Raw genomic sequence first — 25,727 nt, forward strand, 5'->3', positions numbered from 1 at the left:
TTCAATATTGATACGTCATTACCAAATTCAGCATTTCATAGGAAATTGTATTCAACAAGAAATGCAATATATTAATCTTGATAAAATGCCTTGTAAATATTTTCTTATCTGTTTTCGTACAGATAGTGTATGCAACAAATTAATATGTATTTACTTTGTGTTTGAAACGATAAGGTGCAAGCTCAAAGGACGACTTTTTTCATCTGGTCTACGCGATCAAATATAATTTGGAATCGGGTAATTTATATTAGTCGCCCGATCGCATATATACTCTTATTATGAGTTTTGTGTGTTTTTTTTTAATTTTCAACAACACTGATAATAATAATTATCTGTCGGCTCCTTTGAAGGACTGATATAGAGATATTTAACTTTTTACGCGATTACTGAAAAACTTGTGACACAATTTGAGACTAAGCCTGAACTTGATACGGTACGACGAATGATACTAATGTGGACCCGACTTAGTGTATTTTATCATTTAAATAGAGTTTGTTTGTATAAAAATTATGACATTATTTATATAGATTTTTGTTTAATTTGAAAAAAATCAGTTTTGTTTAGATTCTACTGATTCCGATTCATTAGTCTCTAAATCGCCCGTTTGCAATTTTTATTAGTATGTGTGTTTTGACACTGAATTATTACGCCGATTATTATTAATAAATCCAAAATACGTAACGCCTTAATAAATACCGTGGATAAACAACATACTTTGTTCAGCTTTGATTTAGATTTGTAGCACAATATTTTTAATATAACAACAAATGAAAAAATCCTACCCTCTATTCCTCTATCTTGTCTGCTTATACAACAAAGAAAAATGCCATTACCATATAAACAAAAACGGCAGATAAATTAAAAACGTCAAGCGCGAAGCAACAACAGACTAATAACAGTGTAGAAATAACTTCAGATTTAAAAAACGCTCGGTAAAAAATTGCACAGTTGCACACGGTTTAGTAATCGTACAATACGGAATCAATTGTTCTTGTGTAAAATAAAAACTTATTGTTAAATCATTTCCATTTTTCACTATTTATTGGTTCAAATATATAATGATCGATAACCGGAAAATGCAAAATTTAATAACAGAGAAGGACGGAAATTGGTGACCCTTACCATCCTGTGCCAGAATCATTTGCCAGGACAGAATTTGTTCGAGGAATATTGATGGCATCCGACAAAGATTTTTCCATGGGTTGGCAAAAAAGCCGGATAGTTACGGGACAAACTATGCCCATCCAAAGAGTGGATGAAGTAATTTGTGTGCCGCAACAAACATCATTACGGCAATCCACAAATTGGGAGAGCGACTAAATAGAAATATTGACCGCAGAGAAGGAAGAGGAAGGTGTGATCAAGTTTTGCGTGCGATCACGTATTTATCTGCTATTACCATTACAAATATGAAGTCAAAGGTAATAAGCGTAACTATTACATTTTGAAAGCTGCTTTTGTTATCCAATTGCAACATCAAGAGTAACGTACGAGTAAGTTGTGATACAATAGTGCACACAATTAAATTAAACCTAACATGGTGGCGTATAGTATTGGTAATATCCGTACTGTATGATTGCTAAACGACGTCAGTTTGAATAGAGTATCCTAGGAACACAATAGGCAGTATATTATCTGGGAACGTAAAGAACTGAGTGACTACGTTTAGGCCTCTCTCACAACCGTAGCATTATCGACTAAGGGCAATCGAATATATTTAGTATATTGAACATTTAACGAAGTAAATATGTGGACGTATGTACAGAATATCTAATGGGAATTTCGCTGTGTCGAAATTAGACTTTATCAACAAAGTGATAAAATGCAATTTAGCTCGCACTGTGTTAAGTATTAACCCAAGGGCCCACTAAACGTCAGACCAGGAGTTGTCTATCGTAACTTATAATTTTGTATACACAAATCACATATTAAAAAAAAAATGTTTCTTTTTGGCTTTCTAATTGTTTTTTACTCAAAAGGTACTTCTAACGTGTGTTCTTGTTTCCCATGCTGAATATATGCCATTGCCCATTAACTATTATTTACAGTTTATTAAAATCCATTCATTTTTGCATTCCTGAGATTTCTTCGTGTACGTACATCCTTTACTTATATATAAAGTTAAAGGTACGAAGAAATGTGTAATGCAAAAATGGTTGGTTTTAAACACCGGACATTAATTTATGCACTAAGAGGATTTTTTTTTTCAATTTCTTATTTATTAATGAAACAGCTGAACACTAAGGACTAATTATATGTTAAGGCCTTCTTAAACTTCGACAGTTTCAAGAACGTAGACAGAGAAGTAAATAGACGTATTGATAGCATCCGTCAAATTCTCTCAAAGAAGAGAACTTATTCATGGACACTGTAAACAAACGAGACAATACAATATAATGTTTGGTGTCAGAATGTGTGACTATTTTGACAGACCATAAGGTCTGTATAACAACTTTGATAATTGTTTTTCAATAATGGATGCTTGTATTTAAAAGAAAATCAAACTTAGAGAGAGCCGAAATATACAGTCTGTACTTGTTTTAAATTTTATGTAGCCAGTAAGCTTACTTGATAAATATATTGCTTTCAAAATGGTTCAGTATAGTGTGTTGTGCTGTGAAAATCACACTAGAATCGAGATCTTTTGGCTGACAATATTATGGTGAATGGCCTATTTATACTCTGTCAATGTTTAAGAAGTTGGCTGTTATGTCAAAGACCTTTTAAGATGATTTTTAGGGTATGTGAAGAGAATAGACAGAGAAATCGCCTAACTAAATTATTTAAACCGAACGACAGCTATACTTGAGAATTAGTCTAACTTATATTTTATAGTTTGTTGAAGATTCACACTCAAATATGATTGTTAATTAACCAGGAGCAAGTATGAAATAGTTTGATGTTAAAAAATGTTTAAATGTATATGCCAGTCGATATCGAGACAACATTTATTTTGGAAAAACATCAAATCTGTCTATAAAAAAGTTTTATTATCAAAGTACAAGAAAACTTTAGATCGTAGTCAATTTGAATTTACCCATTCACTTATACTGTTTTAGTAAATAAAAAATAATGGTTAGATTTATTACTCTGCAAAAGTAAGTTTTGCAGACTAATTAATATCTCATCATATTAAATTTTCCAAAATAAATCGTTGTCATTTTGTTAATCCATGAACAGTTAATAAACATCGTCCATTCATTTTGCCATTCATTCCTACAATTAATGGCAGTTATTTCTTAAATAAGCGCATCGTCTTGTTCACTTGTGTCCTTTCCTGCGTACCATACGGTAAACAATAACACAACTTAACAATAAGATAGAGTTTCCAGGACCAAGATATTCATTCATGACCTTATTGCATACACTTTGTACACTATATTCATGGCGAGTCGGACATGACTTTAACCCTTTGACGACAGCGGGGACAAATGTGTCCCTAGCAGATAATGAGGAAGATATTAACAATTAAAAAACCAATATATTTTTTTATCAATGATACAATATCAGGCAAAAAGTATCAGCTATCGCCCACAGGGACAGGTTTGTCCCAAGAATGTCCAAAAAAGCTAGTTATTTTTGGTATTTTAATAATGCAATATGTTTACTATTTGCATAATCAACTATCCTATGTAGCTGTTATGGTAATATACGCTCCTATGTTAACCTTGCTGTCCTGTAAGGGTTAAAAGAGGCGAACCATGGTCCATATAGTCCAGCATTTTGCTTGCTTCATGCAGTACAATGTTGAGCTGGCACCTTTTTTAAGGTTGTGCCAACTTGAGTTTTGGTATTGAACTGCCCAGGTTATTGAGGTATCAGACACTACAATGGTGCGATTTTTCTTTCTTTCTTTTTTTTTAGACATCCACCGTTGGATTCCCACCAATGGAAGAATATTTGTGTGATGAGCATGAGTGTATTCCAGTGTCTGGGTGTATTTATACATTATATTAGTATTTATATGTAGTATTTAAAGTTATAATTGATAAAATCAGCTATCTTAGTACCAATAACACAGGCTATATGCCTACTTTGGGGCTAAGTAGTTATGTGTGTATTGTTTAATATTATTATTATATAATAATATGATAAGGTTAGGTAACCACTTGAGTTTAAATATCTTTATCTATTCTGCGAAAATTCTCTTAGAGTCATGTCTCGGTTATAATATTTTTTATTCAGACAATTTTTAGAGGACATTATTTCTTGTCGGACGCACCATGATCTGTAGGATAGCTTAGAAGAAAAACGCTCCACCACCATGGACTGCTTCATTCATAGTTTTGTACGACTCACCATAAATATCACATACACAAAGTTGGATCAGTATGGTCATGAATAGATATTTTGTTTGCGGGACCAAGGACCATTTGTCGTTGGACAACATGGGCGATAAAGCAAATAAACTAAATTGCTTAGAGCATAGAATTTGCTAGAAACTTAAGGCAGTTTATTACATTATTTGGCCAATTGCTTAAATATAATATCAATCCAGGTTTTTATACGACTTATTCCATGAATACCACTCCCTTGCTTGCCAAATGGGAACATAAGAAACTTTAGTTCTGTATGTCGGTCCCAGTGTGACGGCTTATTTGGAACAAGTGTCTAATACATAATAGTGTTTTATAAAGTATTGCTCTTTCATGTTAGCGTGCATTAAACATAAATTAAACGTAAACATTAATTAAACTAGATATAGTAGATTTGATTTGGTTTATATATATAAAATAACGGTGTTTTTTAGTCTCGCTATAACTAAAAAATGTCTAGATCCATTTATATGATTTTTTTGGTTTGTTTGTTCTATCTAATATATAAAAACAATTTGGTAATGTCCAATAAGGCTTTTGGAAAGTAAAATCCAGACCAGTTAGAATGCTATAGAACTCCGATAAATTGTCAACCTTTTAATGATAATGAAGTCATTCGTGTCTGTATGAACGCTAAAGCAAATGAGCAATACTGAACAGTGTAAGGTCGTGTTATGTACATACGAGTATACAATAATTTAGTGTAGTTCGTAATTATATACATATAAGTATACAATAATTTAGTTTAGTTGGTTATTATATACATGTAAGTATACAACAATTGAGTGTAGTTCGTTAGTCCGTTACCGTGGATGTTCCGCGGCGGGCGGCGCGGAGCCGCGTGCTGATTGATATCTCTTATCACTTAAACTTATCTGAAAATAATAATATTAATATTTTTAATAGAACAAAAAATAAAATACTGTTTTTTTTATATTACGTAATAAGGAATATTAATTCAGTATTTTTTCTGTAATTTTAAAAATATTATTAAAAGTCGTATACAGATATATTTTTCTACAAATATGTCTTTAAATATTTTAAGCATTTAAAACAACATCATATTAGCGCAGTATGCGAATTAGTAATTTGACCTCACAAATGTCAAGACATTTTTTTTATATGGGTTTGTCCACTTTTTAAATGTGGTAAGGTAGAGATATAAAAATATGCGGTTGCCTTCTAAATATCTACCCCATCTTTCATGAAATTAGATTGGTTGTCTTACACCCTCTTACGTGAGCGTATTTGTTGGTGTCGGTCATATTATCATTAGCATCTAATAAGTGATAGTAATCGTCAGAGTGAAACATTATCTCCAATTCCTGCTTTCCTATAGGAGAGAAGAAACCTAATCGATGATGATGATTATGATGAGGCTCACCTAACAGCTAGGGCGGCTAGGTGGCGTCGGGCGCGAACTTCTCGCTGAGGGTGAAGTCTATCTCCGTGTACATGCGGTGCTCGGCGGCGAGCGGCGCGCGGCGCGGCTCCAGGTCCAGCGCCGCGTAGTGCAGGCCGCCCGCCGCACCCGTCGGCAACGCGCCCGCCACCGCATCTATTACACATACACGGGAATATTGAAAATATTCGGCTCGAAGGACCAAAAGCATTGTCCGGCTCGAAGGACCAAAATTAAAAATAAAATACCCATAAAGATTATGGGTATTTTTTTAAATTATTTTTCTAGTGGGGCCATACGCAATTGTCATTAAGCTGTTGTAGCAGTCTAATACTGAAAGCTCAAACGAACCTCTCACATCCTCCGGCCTCATAATAGTCTTAGTGGCAGTGGGGTTGTTCGGTAGTTCTTCGGGTTCCGGCGATTTGTTGCTGATGGGGATGCCCCTCGCCAGCTTGACGTACTGCGGCGACGAGGAAACTTCTCCGGAATCCGCGCGGCTGTCCGGACTCTTCCGGCCGTCTTCCGATATCTCCCGGACAGTCGTCAAGTAGTGGTGGTCGTCTTCTAGGTCGGTGATATCCGTTTCCGGAGGTGATGAGGGTGACATGTGGAACAGGGTTTGCGAGCCGTGGTGCGCTCGCGGTTCCCTTCGTCTCCGTCTGTCGTCTGGGGAATTTGCAACTGCAAATATTTTACATAAATTAATTGTAGAATTTAATATTATCTCCATCAACTTACATTGGAGGTACCGAGGTGTCTAAACTTCATATGCCTCTCCGATACGGAGAGAGCGCTGGCCTTAATTCGCTTGACTGTTGAGCACAAGTCTTGAGTTCTCAGGCGTGTGCAAGGTTTCTTCACGATGTTCTTCCTTTACCATTTGAGCCGCATGATATTTAATTTCTTTCTGAGTATCCTACTCACCGAATTAGATAGACGAACAAGAAAAAACTGTGCTGTATAGGCTGTAGACCACACGGTTGAAGTGAAACTTTTTTCAATAACAATACATCAAAGTTGTGTCATACTTTAGTCATATATTTAAAACTTATTGGTATGTCATTTCAATTACACTTTTTGTAACGCGTTCACTAGCTTCCTCTTTAAGTCAAGCGTACGCAAAAAAAGTTAACTTCAAGCTTTTCCTTTGAAATGAACGTGTTGAATGAATACCTTGCGGCGGTGGCTGTCGAGGAGTAGCTATCGCGATGGGTCGCGTGGGCGCGCGGCCGCACGTCATTTCGACGTAGCCGTCGGGCGTGGAGGCGGCCGACGCGCCGGCGGTCGTCGACGGCGGCGGCAGGTCGCCGGGCCGCATCTCCACGTAGCCGGCGGCGGCGTGCGCGGGCGCCGGGGCGGGAGCGGCGCGCGGAGACATGTCGACATACTCGTCCGCGTTGGCGCGCTTGGGCTCCATGAAACCCGCCGCCGGCGGCGTCCGAGCTAGTATCACCTGGTAGTGACCAAACACTTCGGTCTATTGAGGCTGAATGACTGTCATTGCACTTAAAATATAATATCGCCAGTGCAGATATTAAGCGATTTGACTATAAGGAATTAAAACCAGAAATTTTGTTTGTGTCCCTTCTCTCTCTTCTCGCATGCCTCTAATTAGACTTATGGGTAAAATATACAAAACGGTTGTAAGACCCGTCGTAATGTATGGGTCAAAATGTTAGGTGGTAAAATTAGCATGCGTACGAAATGCATATCATGTTGAGATTGGTATGACAAGAATAGAAATAAAGAATGAATATACAAAGAGTAAGTCTGAAAGTGGCGTCACTGTCAAAAATTCTGGACTAAAAGGTTAGCTTGGTATGGACAGGTAATGCAGAGCGATGAATGTCATATTACCTATAATAATGAAAAATTAACATATAGGACACAAGAGGAAAAGTCGAAGAAAAGATGGTTAGAGTGTGTGAAAGAGAACATATGTGTAAAAGGAGTAAGTTGTAAAGTTGATATTAAATATATCTACTTTATCATTTACTCTTTGCCTTGCCCCACATGAGTGCAATAAGGTAAAGAAGATGAAGATTCCTTATTGGTATGTGTTCTACTTGCAACAATATTTTGGAAAAGAACACATTGTAAGACGTGTTTCTTGAATATGCTTCGAAACGTAGCTCTGTTTATAGGAAATGGTTTTACTATTTATCATCAGATGGATATCTGTATGGTCCGTCAATCACTACTTAAATAACATCGTTTGATCACTTGCCGGTGACGGTGCCGAGTCAGTGGCGTATTAAAACCGTTTCTGAAAGAACCACGGGAAAGAACTGTCTGAAAATCCTAAAACTTAATGATTTAAACTGTTTGAGTTAATGAATTACTGTGTTGGCACCACTGTCAAAGTGATTAGAAGATATTATTATACACATACAATGTTATTTTTCACTTTTTAGTTTATTTTTGTGATTTTGAAGTCGGTTGAATTTTTTTGTTAAAAAGATTTTATTTTTCTGTTTTTAGTGTCCTAACCATGCATAAGTAACGAAAGCGCCACAGTATGGGTAACATGAAAATTAAATGGGACCAATCTCTTTGAAACAAAAAAGTATTTTCAAAATTGGTTAAGAAATGACTAAGTTGAGAGGTAACAAATATAAAAAAACCTCCTCCTTTTTTTTGAAGTCGATTAATAAAAATAGTTGGCTTGCCTTAGGCGCCGGCGAGTTGGAGGAGAAGTCCAGCTCCATGAGGTCGTCGGCGGAGGCGCGCGGCGCGGGCGCGGGCGCGGGCGGCGGCGGGCGGCGTCTCGCGCCCGCACTGTACGCGCGCAGGCGCGCCGGCTCCGCGCGCGCGCTGGCGGGCCGCGAGCCCACGCTGTAGGCGCGCGTCGAGCGCAGGTCCGACAGGTGCGACGTGGCGGGCTCCAGCTGGTACTCGCTGTGACCACACGACACCGTTACAGCCCAATACACTGCTCGCCAAGTTGTTTTGACGTGATTACATCTTACAAATCGATAAACGCCGGCTGCACGCACGAAAAAGTATCACGTTCTGACTGAGCCTCAGACTAATTACATTACATTCCTAACTCGCTAGACGTTACTTTTCTGTCAAAGTATATGATAACCGATCTAATGAGATTATTAAAACTGTCTCTATAGAGCCAATGTTGTTGTAATCATGTTTGCCGGTTAAAAAGCTCCGTAAAAATACCTTTTGTGTTTTTGAATGGTGTAAAAAACAGGCTAAACTTTTAGTTTAGTATACGATATATCTAATCTCTCAATCTATCTATCTAATCGAAGCTCGTTTTCCTTGAAAAAAATACAGGCAATTTTATTTGTAAATTTGGGTGCGATACTAGTCCTTATGTAATTAGTCTGAGGCCTGAGCCGAACGTGCAAGCGAGAGGAACTAGCGATATAGAGTCACGATTGGCCTAAGCGTTCGGCTTGTGTTTATTACTTGGCTATCTTTAAAATAAGAGTGAAAATGGAATAGGCAAGCGTTTACCATCTTGAGCCACATCTTTTTTTAATCTGTTTTAAAATATAAAAAAAAATGTGATTTTTGTGCGCAAAATCATTTTTTTCTCAAAGCACAAAGACCGAAGGGCTCGTGGCCCGGCGCCACGGACAGGTAACCGTTACACATTGCCACTCACCTGAAGCGCGGGTCGGTGGAGGGCGTGCCGCTGCACACGGAGCCGCTGGAGGACACCAGGCCGAAGGGCTCGTGGCCCGGCGCCATGGGCAGGTAGCCGTCGGGCGCGTCGGGCTCGTCGGCGCCGACGGATGACGTGCGCGAGTGCGCTATGGAGCTGCCACGCGTCGTGCTGATAAAATTTAAGCTTGAAGCCCGAATGAAAAAAATTAGCGTTTAAATATTTAAAATTTTCATCAACGTCTCTTCGCACTTTCCACTTGCAGGGTTTTATAAATCAATATAAGTATTTTCAACCTCGTTACATTTTACATTTAAACAATAGTCAATTCTACCGATTATCGTGATTTTTTTATAAAAATGTTCAACCCCATAGCAGTGAAATTATTTATATTTAAAAAATAAAACAAATAATCCCTTAAATTGTATATAACGGTTGTCAAGTTCATAGTAAAATGGGGGATGGAAGTTTGTATGGAGCATTCCGCAATTTTCAAGGTAAAAAACTAAAAATTGGTATGCAGACTATTTGTAAATATTTTAGAGTAGGGGAAGTGTACGGTCCGGCACTGGTAGGGTAGGGTAGGGAACAAGTACACATAAGACAAAGTGAAGCTAGATCGGGTCCGCTAGAACCTAAATACAGAGTAGAACATAGTGTTACCTCATAAAGTCCTTGGAGACGACGTCACAGCAGTCGGGCTCCTCGGGTATCCGCGGCGTGCGGTACCACTCCGACATCGAGTCGATGTCGTCGCGCGACGAGCCCATACCTTTGTACAACAATCAACAAGTTACGTTTTAACTGTATTATTCTATCAAACTATTTGCCAAGAGATTTCCTAACGACATAATGTGGTAGTCCCTCAATAAGTACCTAAAACTCTGTTCTAAAAGCGTATTAAGAACTTATTTTAAGGAAGGAAAGAAAGGATTATAAGTTTTCAAAAGTAATACTGAAACCTAAATTGAGTTTGATAATAATCGAGGAGGAATCTGCTAACTAGTATTAACTATTTACGTTTTATTTCATAAATAATAAATAAAACTAAACATGTTTTTTTGGAACCATAATAATTTTTGGCATGGGTAAAAATAAAAAAAATGTCGACTCTTAGGGATTTTGTGCAATTAGTAGTAGTCACTGGACATATTTGGATGGATGCTTTAGTAACTTGATAAATTAGGATCCAATTGTAAATTCAATGCACGACAATATCCACATCTGTTTAGATTGCGAAGTGTGAAAAAAAACACTGTGCAGCAGTGTACAAAATCCGACTAATTGACAAAATTATTTCAATGTACATTTGACGTTATTGCGCCTCCCTGCCGGCGGATAGTCGCAATTACCCAGAAATTTCTACAGACACTTTTGGGAGTGTACTCTATCACCAGAAATTCTCGCAGACGATTCAGAAAGAGGTATTGCGTAGTAGGTCTGTAATAAAGTACCATCAAGCTCAGTGTCCCGAGGAGGCGGTCGGTCGGTGTCGAAGGACGAGGCTCTCGACGGCATCGTCTCACAGCGCTTGCGTAATGTGCTCGAATCTGCTAACAAACCACGAAGTTACAGTTCTGCACCACTTTGTAAGTGTTATGTAACCCAACTTAGCTGAAAAACTGATGACAGTTCGGAAGGATTTTTGTCATTAAATACCATTAATGGAAGTCACGGATACCGCGATAGCCAGCAATGCGCATTAAAAACCTGCCGCAGACGTACAAGTTGGCGGAATATCTAACTTTTGGAAGAAACTAAAAGTAAACAAGATTCTGATACGATCGGTCTCCAATTGATTGGTTGGCCAACTAGATCGCAGAGAACATTACTAGTATAGTGACGTAAGCTAGCCCGCAAATATTATCCAACTAAATAGTGCAACTAATGAATTGGACACGCAATTAGAATCAGAATCCAGATTCCCTTTTGATAAAAATTATAAAAATACGCAATTTAGCCGTTAAACATCAAAACCAACTTGAGTGAACTGGATATAACGGTTTCTGTGCCTTTCCAACACAACCCATGTATATGAAAAAGGAGGTTTTCAATAGAATATTAAAATGAGGAGAAACATTTCATTGCAGTTATGTTATGTCAAGCGGAGAAGCTCTACATCAGCAGCTAAGCTGGGCGGAGTTTAAATGATTTCTTGATAGTTACTAAAGAATATTATGATAACTTTAAGTATGAAGTTTGCACAATCTCTATCGTTTCTGAAATGTCAAAGTAAAATGGATCTAACATTCTTCATGTTAAAGTACATTATGTGGTAATAATTTTAATACTTACTGTCATCTGATTAGGGAAGTTGTCTGTGAACATGCTAAAGCCTTAAAAGTATAATGATAAACTTCATAGTCGTATTTTATTTGCAGTTGCATTGTATGCATTTTACTTTGTCACCATTTAATTTTGGTACAAGACCGATTCTACGATAGAATGTGCAAAATAAATACTAAACCTACGTTTTTCCAGGAACATTCCCAACATAACAATAACTTTTGTAATCGTCAAATGTCGTTTTATATCCAAGAATCTTTCCCCAATTAATTAAAAATCTTCATTGGTTAAACATACAATGTTAAACCACTTGTGTGAAAAACAAGACATTGTAAACATTAAAAATAGCCTCACATAACAAGCAAACGTTCACTTCCTTAGCATCGATATGTTAACACAATTTAACAAATCTCGACTTATACATTTTAGTCTAAGAACTCGACTCGACTTATACATTTTAGTTCAATCAACCACTTTAAAGTATTTTCATTTGGCGAATTCTCTTTTAGTTCCTATTGAACCCATGTGGGGCTTACCAAGTATGTATTTAATTTTTTCGAGATATCTTGGTATTTTTTTTTATACCGGCAACACCGACATAAGATTGCAAAATAATTGCGTTTTAATATTAAAGGCTTCCAATTTGCATTTTAATTCATATTCCTGGTGCTTTTTTTGATTTGGGCTTAAAATGACTTACATTTTTCCAATTCAGAATTGAGCGATTTTAATAAAGCTTCCGATGCAGGTTATTATCGAATGATTAAACAAAACTTTTAGATTATAAACTTATTACGTTATTCTCCTTCAGTTTTTCAACAACAATCAGTTTATTTGATTCTGTATTGAAAAAAGGAGATAAATATCAAAATTATATATTACTGGAAGATTGGAAAGTGCCTGTTAATCAATAGGCAAGCGCATCAAGCTGTAGGTCTGCCTACTTGTTTTTGCACCCAGATATCATCCATAGTATTAATATGCTAGGTACTCTGTACTTATACTTTAGGGTGATTTCAGACTACTGTTATCGTAGCCTTTTAAAGTGTTTTTTGAACATGTTACTTTACTGATATATTTTTATTTAGCACGATAAGATAACACATTTGTACAAAAGTAATAAAAACAAATACACAAATACAATATTTAAAAAATGTTTATTAAATTAAAAAAATCAAGCGCATCACAGCATTCAAAATACATGCACTCAACAAACGCAAGCATAAACAGAAACAAAATAGCGCATAAATATAAAATAACATATCTTAAAACGCACAAATCAGTGACAATCAAACTAAGAGTTGCCAGGTTATTTATTATAGAATTTTTCACCATTACCAAAATGGTAGTATTTTTTTAACCCGGCAACTCTCAGGCGGTAAGGAAGTTAGTACGGTGCGATGCGGTTTAGATGAAGCGGTTGATTTATACATACTCTTCGTATGCGCCGGCGACAATTTCGACAATCGTGTACCAGTGCTGGCGCGTCGACTCCACGGCGTTTTCTTCGACGACAGATCCATTCCATTGACGGCTTTACACGACGAATGCATTGCGGTTTTCTCTAAAATGGCTCTATCTAACTCGTCCCCCGTCAAAGGAGCGGAGTACGTCCTCCCGTGGTGAATCTTCAACGGCTCTTGGAACAACGAGCAGCCGCTAGGTAGCGAATCGGAACGTTGGTGCGTGTTCCCCCTCACTAGTTTGTCGGTTTTCTCGTTCGTTAGTGTGTTATTCGGCGGTTGGTTTTCGGCTGCGGAAAAAACAATGACAAGCGACACGTAAACATATGGCACCAAGCGTCACCCGGTGCAATGGTGGGTTATGTGATATATGACTAGACGATGGTACCTCTGTGCTTTTAAGAAGGAATATTTTGATTTGGTCAGAAAATTTTACTACTAGACTTATTGGTAACAAATATAAAGAAATAAAAAGACATTCTGAATAAATAAGATTTCTTACTAGTTTTATGATAAATTGTAGCGTACTAAGTAGTAGTACCCTTTAAGTAGATGTTTAGTTCTGTGGCCGATCGTTTATACCACCCTAATAGATCGAAAAATACTTGAGAAAATTTTAGGTTATATAAATCATACTCTGATAAAAATATTGTGAAGAAAGTATTTCTTTGATAACACTTATTTGCGAGAGAACTATAGAATATAACTATATACCTAATATGATTATCCAAAATACATAATTAGGTATACTGAGTGAAACTAATGAAAAAAAAACGACTGGAGTAAGCACCGACCATAGAATATTTATTTGAACAACTTACGCGAAGGTACCATTGCCTCAGAGATGTTATTTTATTAAAACATGGCAACACTGCAAATAAAACTTTGAATAATAATTTATATGTTTTGCATTTGCATCCCAACAAACCCTGAAATTGAACAACTAGTTTATTACTTTACAAGCAGGCGATCTAAATTGTCGGCTATAAAAATCTGCTCACTAAATGTCACTTTATAATGTCAGATTCAAGATATTTCGTCAATACCCACATCACGTCTCTACGCTAATTACTTGGATTTTTTGGTCATAACGGCAGTTGCAAGTCTACCTCCATATTTTACTTTATTTAAAAAATAAAATATGGAAGTAAAAGGCGCGTCTATGAACGTTTAAAACCTATCTATCGCGATAACGAGGACTTAATTTCGGATACAGGCGGTACTTCCAAAATGTTTTCCATTTGAATGTTGCCATGTTTTCGCCTAAGTGTTCATGTACTGGATATTATGTATGATTGTCACACTGGACAGTACAATGGTCGGACGACCAAAACCATCACCAACAAACATGCAGACAATACCCATTCCTATGACGACGGGACAAAGCATAGAACGCTCCGACAGTTTAGACATCATGCTTAAGACTGTATTTACTTGTCACCGTGTCCTTTGATCTCGTTTGTAAGTAATCTTCTAAACAATAGATTGATTATTATTAATTCATGATAAGTATTGTATTAACTATCTAAGATTGCTGTTCCATAGGTACATAGGTATAGCTTAGCAAGTTCGTCGGTGACACTCCCATGATATGCGGGCAACGGGGGAGGAGGCGGGAAGGTCACACCGTCCCCGAACCCCGTCACAGCCCGCGCGGACCATCGAAAGTGTTACGAACGAATTTGCCAACCTATAGGTAGATACGCTAAATCATTTGATTGTCCACATTTCCCAAAACGAATAAATTCTTTTCATCTGCAAACAATTTTCACCTTCCTTTTTCTCAACCTTTTGGAGCTACGCCTCTTCTATCTTCTACCACATTTGTTGATTTTTTTAAACGCAAACTATATACAAAATACTCTGTCAAGGTGTCACGAATCCAAAATACAGCTAAAAAAGAAATAGTAATATTCCAACCACTCTAACCATAAACAATTACCCAATCGTACAAATACTCACACAAACAGCCACAAGCACGCACGACACACATTCGTATGCACTGTTGTAGACGCACACAAACATACACTCATGTTATATTATATGTTTATTTTTAATTTATTTATAATTCTCTATTTTCTACGTTATTTATAATTCACACTCAGTGGTTAAATCTATAACTTGTGTTTTAAATTCACACGTGTAACCTTTGTACTTCATTTATTTCCAACAATCAGTTGCTGGTTACGAATATATAAATAAAAAATAAAATACATAGTTTTTACATAATGATCGATGTTTCATTAATAAATGCCTCTGTATCGGTATAACTGAATACCAATACATGCACCTTGCAGTGCCATTATTTTTTATAAATTAAAACGCAATATTCTACATTTACGTCAGATAAAGTTACACATCGAATAAACATTATTTAACAAGATTTTCCGTATTTTTCAGACAAAATATATGTATAATGATAACTGCGTGGGAACTGTTGCTTATTATCCGTGTATGTATATTGACTATCTCAGACCAATTACCTTCTTTTGGACTTGTAACACACTCAAATTCACCAACAAAATTGTCTGTCGTTTTTTGAAGGGGACGAGGTAAACTCACACACAAAATAAATAACACCAAAAAATATATCCTTTATTAAGGACAAAGGGTATATTTTTGGTGTTAAATATTTTAACTGCCCACTAGGTACACTACACACAACTGTAAACTTTTAATCGTTATGCACACGTGTAATTTTAACACAATGAAACATCGATTCTATAGACACAGTTTGTGTGAAGAGGTTTGATCATGATCAAATATATTTGACAGAGGGGTAACCTCTAGAGAGGCAGGTCCTGTAGAAGATAATTGGTCCGAGCTGACTATTGACACACTGGCCGACAATTGAGACGGGTTGATATAAAACTGGTTTCGTGCGGTTTTCACGAAGAAAAAGTTTAGCTTGGAACAAAGTTTCTTCTCGTAAATTAAAACATGAAACACATAGATTAATAAAATATTGACAGGAATTATTATTGAAGGAACAGAATGTGTAGTAAAGTTCAGACATAAACCAATCAGATTATTGAGAGATTAACATTGACCTCTTATAATAAAAGGACGCACAATCATATTGAAAATTTCACTTAAAAACTGGCCAATTTTTTTTTGACAGTTTTAAAATTATTGGTAAAGAAAATTATACCTAAAGATCTTTAAATATAGTATAATATTCAATAAAACCCGAAATTTAGAGCAAATTCAACCTTAAGAATTGAGTTTAAGGTTGAATTTGCAAATGCGACTACTTGAATTGAGTGTCAAGAAGTTGTGTTTGGCACTCATTGAGTGGGGACGTTTTTTGGTCGTTGATTGTGCATCCATTTTTTAATAGGAGATCGATGGAGATTAACTAATAAAATATAATTAACACAAATTGACAGTAGAAGCCCCACTCCTTCAGTAAATACTTGTCATTGGTACCGAGCGAACGTCATCGTTAATTTGTGTATTTACTGAATAATTGTATTATTTGGTATCTTAATTACCACAAATTAAATTAGCGGATATCACGATAACCTAATAATCATCGCTCAATATTCTGAAGACCTATAAAAGGTTTCACTGTATAGGGAAAAAAAAACACTTTATATCACTTATTCTAGAAAATAACAAACAGTGTCCATCCCATAAAACTATTTATTGATGTTAATTCTCATTCCATTTTTAATCTGTAGAGGAAAAAAGAAGAGATGATTTCACAGCATTCATAACCTAATGATTGCATGAAAAATAGCAGATAGCGAAAGAAAAAGGATGGCCAACAATGGTATTGATGATTCTTTATGGTCGATTTTTAATTTATTTCAATGGTGAGGCGATATAGGGCAGTCCAGGCAATGATTGTATGGTATACATTTAAATATGGTACTTATTCTTATTTTCTTGTGTTATATTTTAATAATACTATTTTATGGGGTCAAATATCTTTGGTCCCTCTGTTTTAAATATTTTCTCTTCTCAAGACTCCTATGATTTTTTGTAAATAAATATTATTTCTTAGAATGTTAATATATTTTGGTTGTTTCAAAGTAGTCATGGTTGTCACAACTAAAACTCTATAATCTCAAATGGTAAAACATATAATGCGCTCCTTTTTTTAGGAGTAATTGAACTAGACCTTTAAAAGAAAACAAATAGAGTCTATTTTGGACGAAAATAGTGTTTTGATAAACAACAATTTATATCTGAATATTAATTAAATTCCTCAAAGATTTTGTCACGAACAGAAGGGTAATCAAGCATTACATTACACTGAATTGATAACTATAAATTTAACGTAGGAAACGGACCAATTAGTGCACGCAAAGGATTGCGTGCCTGATTTCTTAATCCAGCGTCATTTCGAAAACGTTTATTGAATAAAATGACCTTATAATTATGATATTCAAGAAAAACACTAAATATTTTACGTTTTGTAAGTCTTTGTAGGACACAAGAAAATAAGAATACATGACAAATATTGAAAATAATGTCCGCTAGTCAATGTTACATATACAACCATTGATTCAGATTTATAAACATTGATTCAGATTTATAAACATTGATTCAGATTTAAGACTCAATTTACTTCCCAGTAAAGTGAACTTTGAATGGTAGTGATAAGAATCCACTTTACTTTGAAATAAATTGAGGCGTAAAACTTAATCACTGTTTATGAGTATGAACTCTACAAAAAAGGTTATAGGCTAGCTTCTAAATTGTAGAACGGTTCGTCTCTCGTTCATATGCGCACTGCGCCTCGTCACAATCCTAACTATATATTGCTATTCAAATTGTTTGCGTAGACAGAGAAAAAAATAGACAACTGATTAGCGTGCCTTTGTGAGTCATTAGATATTCTATTTTGACATCACAACACACTACACTCAACCATTTATTTCACCAGCATATATTAGGCTTACTTGTTCCCTGGCTGTAAGTTTGTGGTAACAGTAAATTCATTTCAAATACTTTTATAAAAAAAAAATATTATTACTTGTCCTTTGGACTGTCGTTGTAACTAAAAAACCGGCAAACGTTATGTCACCGTATATCGACTTTCCTGTCTCGTTCCTTGACAGAGGTCATGCCTGTAAGGTGCCTTGTTCTTACTGTAAAAGCAGTAAAGCACTGCCTCCTCACTACACTATTATGGTCAGCACCGGACATCCGGTCTCCGCCGACGACACTGACCGACTGCCTCTTTACCCCTCCACTTTGAGTATATATGAGACAGTGAATATAGGTATTTATTTAGTAGACACAAACACTACAATGCCCAATTTGTAATATTTTTTGAGCGAAAGCAGTAGATGGTATATATTCGTCTATTCACTTCACTGTCTTCGATTTTTCAATGCCTGTTCAACGTCTAAAAGTTTTTGAATTACAATAACATGTTCTACCCGAGTGCGATAAATACAGTGAGAGAGAGACGACGCTCTACAGAACTTCGCCCATTACTTTCTACAAACAAACCGCGTAACTTGGTCCTCGTCTACGCAGTACAGAGATGCAAAAAGAGAGGTGCGGACGGTAACATATACCAATGAATTAGTACAGAATGAGTTTATCGCTCGCTCCTCTTTCCGATAATATTCTTTAAAGTAGGATCAGTCTACTAGCAGTTTCGATTTGTTGATCTTAAGTAGGGCGCTATCTACAAAATGTGTTCCACGAATTTTGTGATATTTTTACCCCTTTCCTCTCTTTGTTACAAATTGTCTCATTTATGAGATTATCTCCCTAATTTGACGTCCCGTTTCATATTTTCACAGTAAAATTTAGTTGATTTTCATTTAAATATTTTTTTAATGACTTCGATATAATTCAAATATTTAAAGATAATTGACAATTTGTATTAATAAATTGTTAGGTATATAATTTATTAGATCACCATAATTAATCAATTAGTTGTATTAATAAAAAATACAAACTTAAGCATATTGAGTTATATTTCTTCAAAGGGCTCATAGCGGTTGGAGTGTTTCAAAATGTGACGTCATCAAACACTCCTTCGGTCCTTTGTCATACAATATCACAGTCGACTGTGACGTAATTCTACTGCTAGCGGTAATATTATCACCATTTCCTGCACCACTGTACTGCGCGACGAGAACTCCTCAGTTTGATGTACTGCCATGTAACATTGACTGACAAGACAACGGGCCAGCCCACCAGTAGACCTAACATGCGTACCACGACATACCTAGTGAAGACAAATCGCGGTTAAACCAGAAAAGTCGCTGTCTGTCGTACTAACGCAATGACAGAGAGAACGATATATCCGGTTCGCGTATATTGAAAGTATACATATACTCTTGTGTTCTAGTACTGAATTGTTTCAGAACGTAAAACAAAATAAAGCCCTGGAAAATATACACAATTTCTGCGTATTTCCCCTAAACAAACTATTGAATTGGTTCAGTGAAATAACTGGTTATAAACCAAACATTGCCCTAAGATATGCTTAATTTCCTTCGCTCAAAACTCAAGCGCGCGTAACTGGAAAACATACGCGTTAAAAGCGTAATAACGATGTATAGTTTCAAAATTAATTTGAAAGTATATTTACGGCCTCCGTGGCGCAGAGGTATGCGCGGTGGATTTACAAAACGGAGGTCCTGGGTTCGATCCCCAGCTGGGCAGATTGAGATTTTCTTAATTGGTCCAGGTCTGGCTGGTGGGTGGCTTGGGCTGTGGCTAGTTACCACCCTACCGGCAAAAACGTACCGCCAAGCGATTTAGGGTTCCGGTACGATGCCGTGTAGAAACCGAAAGGGGTGTGGATTTTCATCCTCCTCCTAACAAGTAGCCCGCTTCCATCTTAGATTGCATCATCAGTTACCATCAGGTGATATTGTAGTCAACGGCTACCTTGTAAAGAATATATAAAAAAAAGAAAAAAAAAAGAGCAGTCCCAGCCTGTGTATACTTTCAATAAACGCATCCGGTTCGGTTAGTCGATTTGTCTTGACGAGATAATGTCGTGGGCCGCACGTCGGGCCTACAGCACTCGTGTTCCCTGTACCACACCAGTCCTACCGTGCGTCGGCGTCATGGGCGCGACCGCCGCGGCCGAGTCGTCAATGGAGCGCGTGGCCGAGCACACGCATTGCCTGATACACGAGCCCATACACAGGCCCTTCTCTGCAATAGAGCGTTCGGGTCACGAAACTTGAAACGGCTCAACCTTTACTCGATTTACGCACTTGTACAACATGGCTACGTTCCACTTGGCGATCTCTGGGGCTATTCTGGAAACGATGTTTTGTACTTGCTTTACGAATGACGTTGTACAACATGGCTAGGTTCCACTTGGGAATCTCGAGAACTATTCTGTAACCTAAGTTTTGTATAACTCACAAGTGCTAGTTTTGAATTCTATCTTTCTCCTTCTATAGATTCGTGTTACAAAGAGAGAGATAGAGGTGAATATCCATAATACTCCTGCAGTTATTCCACATGCGCGGTGACGGCGGCCGCGGTCTTTTTGAACGTCACTGATGACGTCATTAATATCGCTCACGGATCCCATCGACCCATTACATTAATCAAATAAATTTGTTTGTGTAAACGTAGTTTTTGAAACCTTGTTTTTTGAAATTATTTGAGAAACATTAATATTAAATGAAGTTAATAAATATTATATCAAAAATTAATATAATAACAATAATTAAGTATAATTTTTTGCTGTTTAATAATGTTTTGTATATATCTCATAAATATTAGCTTAAAATTAATATTTTCTCGCCATTTTGTATCATTTACATCAACGCTCAAAACACTCTATGATCCAATCTAATTGAGTTTATTATTGTAACTCTCGCAAGCTAGTGGAACGAGAAATACTGCGGCCGTAAGCGTGATAGTTAGGATTCCTAAGTGGAACGTAGCTCATGTAATTTGTTACTACCCACACAATAAATATAAAACATAATAAAAAGATTGTAGAACTATAGGAGAAATGATTTTTCTTCCTATTAAGTGACAGACTGGAAACTCAATTCACAATGCCAAATGGTGTCAGTTTACAATTCCCATTTTTCAAAAAATCCTATAATACAGACGAATTCAGATCATTTTTTCATAAAATTTCAAATTTCGTGACGCGATCAGTACCCGGTCTATTATACTTTTTGTGGAAATTTGATTTTCATTAAGATCACACAAATATAAGTATTTAATTCCAAATGCCAGCAGTGTGGCATGTACTAATAAATTTATATATGTACATGTACTAGTTAATCTAGACTACTTTATTAAGAGGTGTAAAGAAGTTTTTCTAACATAAAATATCATATGTATTTTGATTATTTATAAAAAAAGTATTCGTACCTAAAGAGGTAATTGTAATATTCATAGCCTCTTTAGTTTGAATCATTTAAGAAGAAGCAGATCTTTTCGTCAAAATAGAGATCAATTTACAATGCAAGAACATAACGAAGGAAGCTTCTTTTGGGAAATGGTACATTCAGTTGTTTTCATAAACTTCATCTAAAGGGTTAAATTTTAAAAAAATTTTACGATAATGGAACCTTTATGCAAATATTTTAAAGTGCAGCAGTTTAAACTATGTGTTAATATGTCGGTCAGTAATTAAGATGTTCTTTTCACAATTAAATACATATTTTATAGACACATGTTTAGGTAAACTTCAATTAAGATGGCGAGAAAAAAAACATTTATATTATATTTGGCATATTCTAAAAAAGGGTGCTATAAATATTAGTATACTAAGTTTTCATAAATGAATAATGAATTACTATTTGACATTTTTTTTTACCACAAAACGTACTTCCTTACATCTCTTATGTAATTTTATGTGAACAAACTTGTTAGTAATTTACAGTTTACACTGGAAAATCTGTTCACCTTTTCTGGGACCTGAGAATTTCATTCTTTTATAAGTTTTTAATTTTTAATGAAGTTAAATTAAGTTGCATAATTATCTTTCGAGGCAATTTTTGTACAGACGATACACAAATATTTATAAGAAATAATAAAAATGAGTTGAACAGACTTCCCTAATATTACATACTTTAAGCACTCTAAAACTACACAGAGCAAATAACTATACATTACTATACTATAGTACTAAACTCTACGTGAAACAATCAGATCAAAGTGATACACATAGTGATAGCTACATGATCAAGTGCACTACTAAACAATCTACTGATGACTCGAAATGCAGTATGAAAAAATAAAACACAATTAATGCAGTGTGTACACGATTTTAGTATTTTTCACGTGTACTTACTGTTTTTTTTTTCAAGTTGTATGTACTGTAGAATTTGAAGTAGGTATGTATGAATCGTGATTTTAAATATTCAATAGTATTTTAAACGACTACACTGAATGCACCCCGACTTAATAGTAGGTATATTTATTTTTACTAAAAAAAATCACAAGTCTTCAAAGATAAAGTTATTGCAAATTACTTGTACTTTGATAAAAGTACTCTACATTATTCGGGAGTTTGCTATATTTCATGAAAACATGAAGTTAGGAAATTTGAGTTTTAAAACTTTATCGTTTGTGTACATTCACTTGAGTGATCAATTTATTAAAATCTATATGTTGTATGAACACTCATAAAATTGATTTGTTTTTTTAATTTGCATACATTTATTCATATTTAACCAATGTAATATGATACTCTTAAACACCCCATAGCTGTATTTTACTTCACTAATGCAAAATTAGTGTACCTACTCAGCTAGTATCAAAACCCCACAAAATGGGGCGATGAGTGGCAAAAGGGGGAGCCACGAGATTATATGAATTAATCGGAGGTCATTAGATCACTTTTATAATAATCCGAGTGAGTCATCAATTTTCGGGGGTCATTGATCCCTTGTTCAACGCTTTAGGGACGAAATCCATGTAATATACAAGAGTAGGCTTTTACTCACATAGCTGAGCAATTCTGTGACAATAACTTTAAAAAAACAATTTAATGCTTAAAAAGTATTAGTTATGTCTAGGCTGATGACTTTTTAAGCATCTTGCATGAAAAGTAGTGCAGTTAAGTAAAGTTGTAACTCTTTAACTTGCACCTAACTCTCTTTAATAAGCCTAAAGTTTTTGAAATAAGTTCTTGTAATGACTTTATTCGAATATTTTATTTAAATTATTTTTATTTAGTCTTTTTCCTTAACATGGTTTTATTTATTTTTTGTAGTCCTTACTCACCGTTGTAGAGGCCGGAGCGGCCTTTGCCCTCCGAGATAGTCTGTCGGCGCGCGGGCAGTGGGTTCGATCCGTCCAGCAGTGAACTCTTTGCGGGCACCACTATGTGGTCGCGTTCGTTTTCGTTCTCCTTTGCACAGTTTTTCATTGCTCTGAAAATTGGGCAATGATTTTTTTAACAAACTGTTTACTCGTATCTAGGAAGTATAATTTGATAGTATCATTCGATACCCATATTATGGAGGTATCATTTGATACCCATATTATGGAGGTATCATTTGACATGCGTATTATGGAGGTGTGATTTGATGCCCATGTATCATGGTCATGGGGGTGTATAAAAGATAATAGGTCAGCCATCTTTGTGAGTTTATTAGATTAAAAATAACGTAATCTTTATAACCATGTATTGTCATCAAAACTAAACATGTGCAACTCAAGCCTCAATTAGTTTTGAGAGTTAATGTTTTAAAATCCAGGAGAAAGGTTAAAAAACATTGACAGTTGCGTAAAAAATTGTAAAAAATATTAGTTAAAAATTTTTTTAACGTTATGTTTAGTCTTAAAAGAGAAAGATCAAAATGGATTCCAGAGAGCCGCTAGATGCTGGCGGCCCAAGAACGAGGTGTTTAGATGTCCCTATAGGAAGCCATTGTCCCCTCTCCAAGTAAAGGAGCCCTCGCAGTGGGGAAGTAAACTCACAGCAGGATAGTGGAGTGCATGCTCTGCGCGATGTTGGAGTCCTCAGAGTGCATCCACAGCTCGCCCGCGCCCGTCACCGTCTGCCGCCCCACCTCCATGTAGAAGAAACACTCGGAGTCGCCGCACCTGGAACGTTATGTCATTACATAGAAAACACCTAACTTATGCTCAGCCCCTGTAGCCAATTGGCACGTAGATTCTCTTTCTACGATCGACATCGATGAGAATGACAGATCTTGATCACGTGACCTATCAATAGCAAATGTCATTCCCATACATATTTTCGATTATCGAAGCGTTTATTATCGTAGAAAGAGAACCGACGAGCCACTTAGCTACAGGGGCAGGTCATTATTTTTTTATAAGCACGGAATTGACTTAAGCCATGCTAGAAGAAAGCAATGATGAGGTAGACTATCTAAATCTAGGAATTGTCTAAAAGTGAAAAAAAAGAGTGGAGTCTAAAAGATTCATTCTTGTCTTGAAGATGCATAAATCGTATGCGTCACAAAGCAAGAAGGCCATTGGCCCGTATTTTAACTGTTCCAATAAGAAACGTCGAAAGAAAACGTTTCGTGCTGGTATATCAACAACACACGGATGCTAATGTTCTTGGCTTTAAGACTGGCCTATAAAATCAATTCCTTTGTGTATTTAGCCCAAATTCGAAACCTTAAAAGGTTGATTTAAATCGAAATAGTCCACAGTCTGCTGTAAAAACCTCTCCCATTCCCGTTTGGAAGGTGATTACAAAAATGTTTACCGTCTGATATTCTTCAAGGAGTACTCCACCCGCTCGGGTATGCCCAGGTCGCAGATGAAGTTGTTGTGGCTCTTGATCTTCACCAGAGTGAGAGTCTTGTCAGTGAGGCACAGGTTGTAGAGGCCCTGGATGTTCTTGGACGCGCCCAGGCCCTTCTTCTGCACGTTCACTTGCCACACGTGTTCTGGAAATTGATGTTGGCTAGAAGTAGTAAGTCGTAGAAGAGTCGTAGGGTGTGAGAGGATTGCCAGCAAAATCACTCCATAAATTGCTTTAAAACATTGGCCTCACTACAGCAAGTCTTATATTAGAGCGAGAATACAAAGCTGCACTAGTAGGATCTTACCAAAATTGACTGGGCAGGGAGAACAACACGAGCGAGGGAGGGGAGTGTTAATCGATTTCAACTTAACCCTACACTTGTTGGTCACAAGTCTCGCGATCTACTCAGAGCTTTTCTCTGCTACACGATGGACCCGACACCCGCACGGTGTCCACGGAATGCTAAGATATTCATCATCCTACTTTAAATATACACTTCTCACACTAAGAAACCTCGCGAAATATAGACGGCCACAACCACGAATCGTTAGCTGTGATAGCAAAAACTACTGTTTGGCTACGACCTTCTTTCGTTTGTCGTGCTACGAGTACTAGTTGTTATTCTGCCCGCGCAGTACTGGCTGACCAGGTTGCATCTACGTCACAGAAGTAGTGCGCGAACGCTCATAGCATATACGTAGAGCTTGATCGTAAGTGGTGCCGTCCCGTCTGCGGCCAACTGTGCCATATATGGAGCCTTCAGTTAACCTGGTCTTTGTGGTCTAAAGTTCATGGATGGCCGGATGTAGGACGTCTTCCTTGCATGCCCTGATAAGTGTTGCTCTGTTCATAGGAGTTGGTTTTCCACTTTCAATCAGGTAGATTTCCTTGGTCCGTCAATTGTTATTTTTTATAAACAGTAATACATTTGCTAAGCGGCTCA

General features: G+C 36.5%; 1 protein-coding gene across 1 annotated transcript in view; it reads right to left on the bottom strand.

Annotated features, from left to right (window-relative positions):
- Nucleotides 1-5,052: 5,052 nt before the first annotated feature.
- Nucleotides 5,053-25,727, bottom strand: part of LOC112053097 (insulin receptor substrate 1-B) — a 28,062-nt gene continuing 7,387 nt past the window's right edge. The window contains exons 2-14 of the mRNA XM_052887582.1: nt 24,743-24,926; nt 23,980-24,105; nt 23,281-23,429; nt 20,128-20,232; nt 13,068-13,385; nt 10,801-10,896; nt 10,010-10,118; nt 9,347-9,532; nt 8,391-8,619; nt 6,895-7,198; nt 6,070-6,402; nt 5,701-5,874; nt 5,053-5,191 (exon numbers count right to left, since the gene is read on the bottom strand). Coding sequence (XP_052743542.1) covers nt 5,717-5,874; nt 6,070-6,402; nt 6,895-7,198; nt 8,391-8,619; nt 9,347-9,532; nt 10,010-10,118; nt 10,801-10,896; nt 13,068-13,385; nt 20,128-20,232; nt 23,281-23,429; nt 23,980-24,105; nt 24,743-24,926 — 2,297 coding nt within the window. The 3' untranslated portion in view covers nt 5,053-5,191; nt 5,701-5,716. The remainder of the gene's footprint in view (nt 5,192-5,700; nt 5,875-6,069; nt 6,403-6,894; nt 7,199-8,390; nt 8,620-9,346; nt 9,533-10,009; nt 10,119-10,800; nt 10,897-13,067; nt 13,386-20,127; nt 20,233-23,280; nt 23,430-23,979; nt 24,106-24,742; nt 24,927-25,727) is intronic.

This window comes from Bicyclus anynana, chromosome 19, assembly GCF_947172395.1.
Source record: "Bicyclus anynana chromosome 19, ilBicAnyn1.1, whole genome shotgun sequence".
In the NCBI taxonomy this organism is placed as follows: domain Eukaryota; kingdom Metazoa; phylum Arthropoda; class Insecta; order Lepidoptera; family Nymphalidae; genus Bicyclus; species Bicyclus anynana.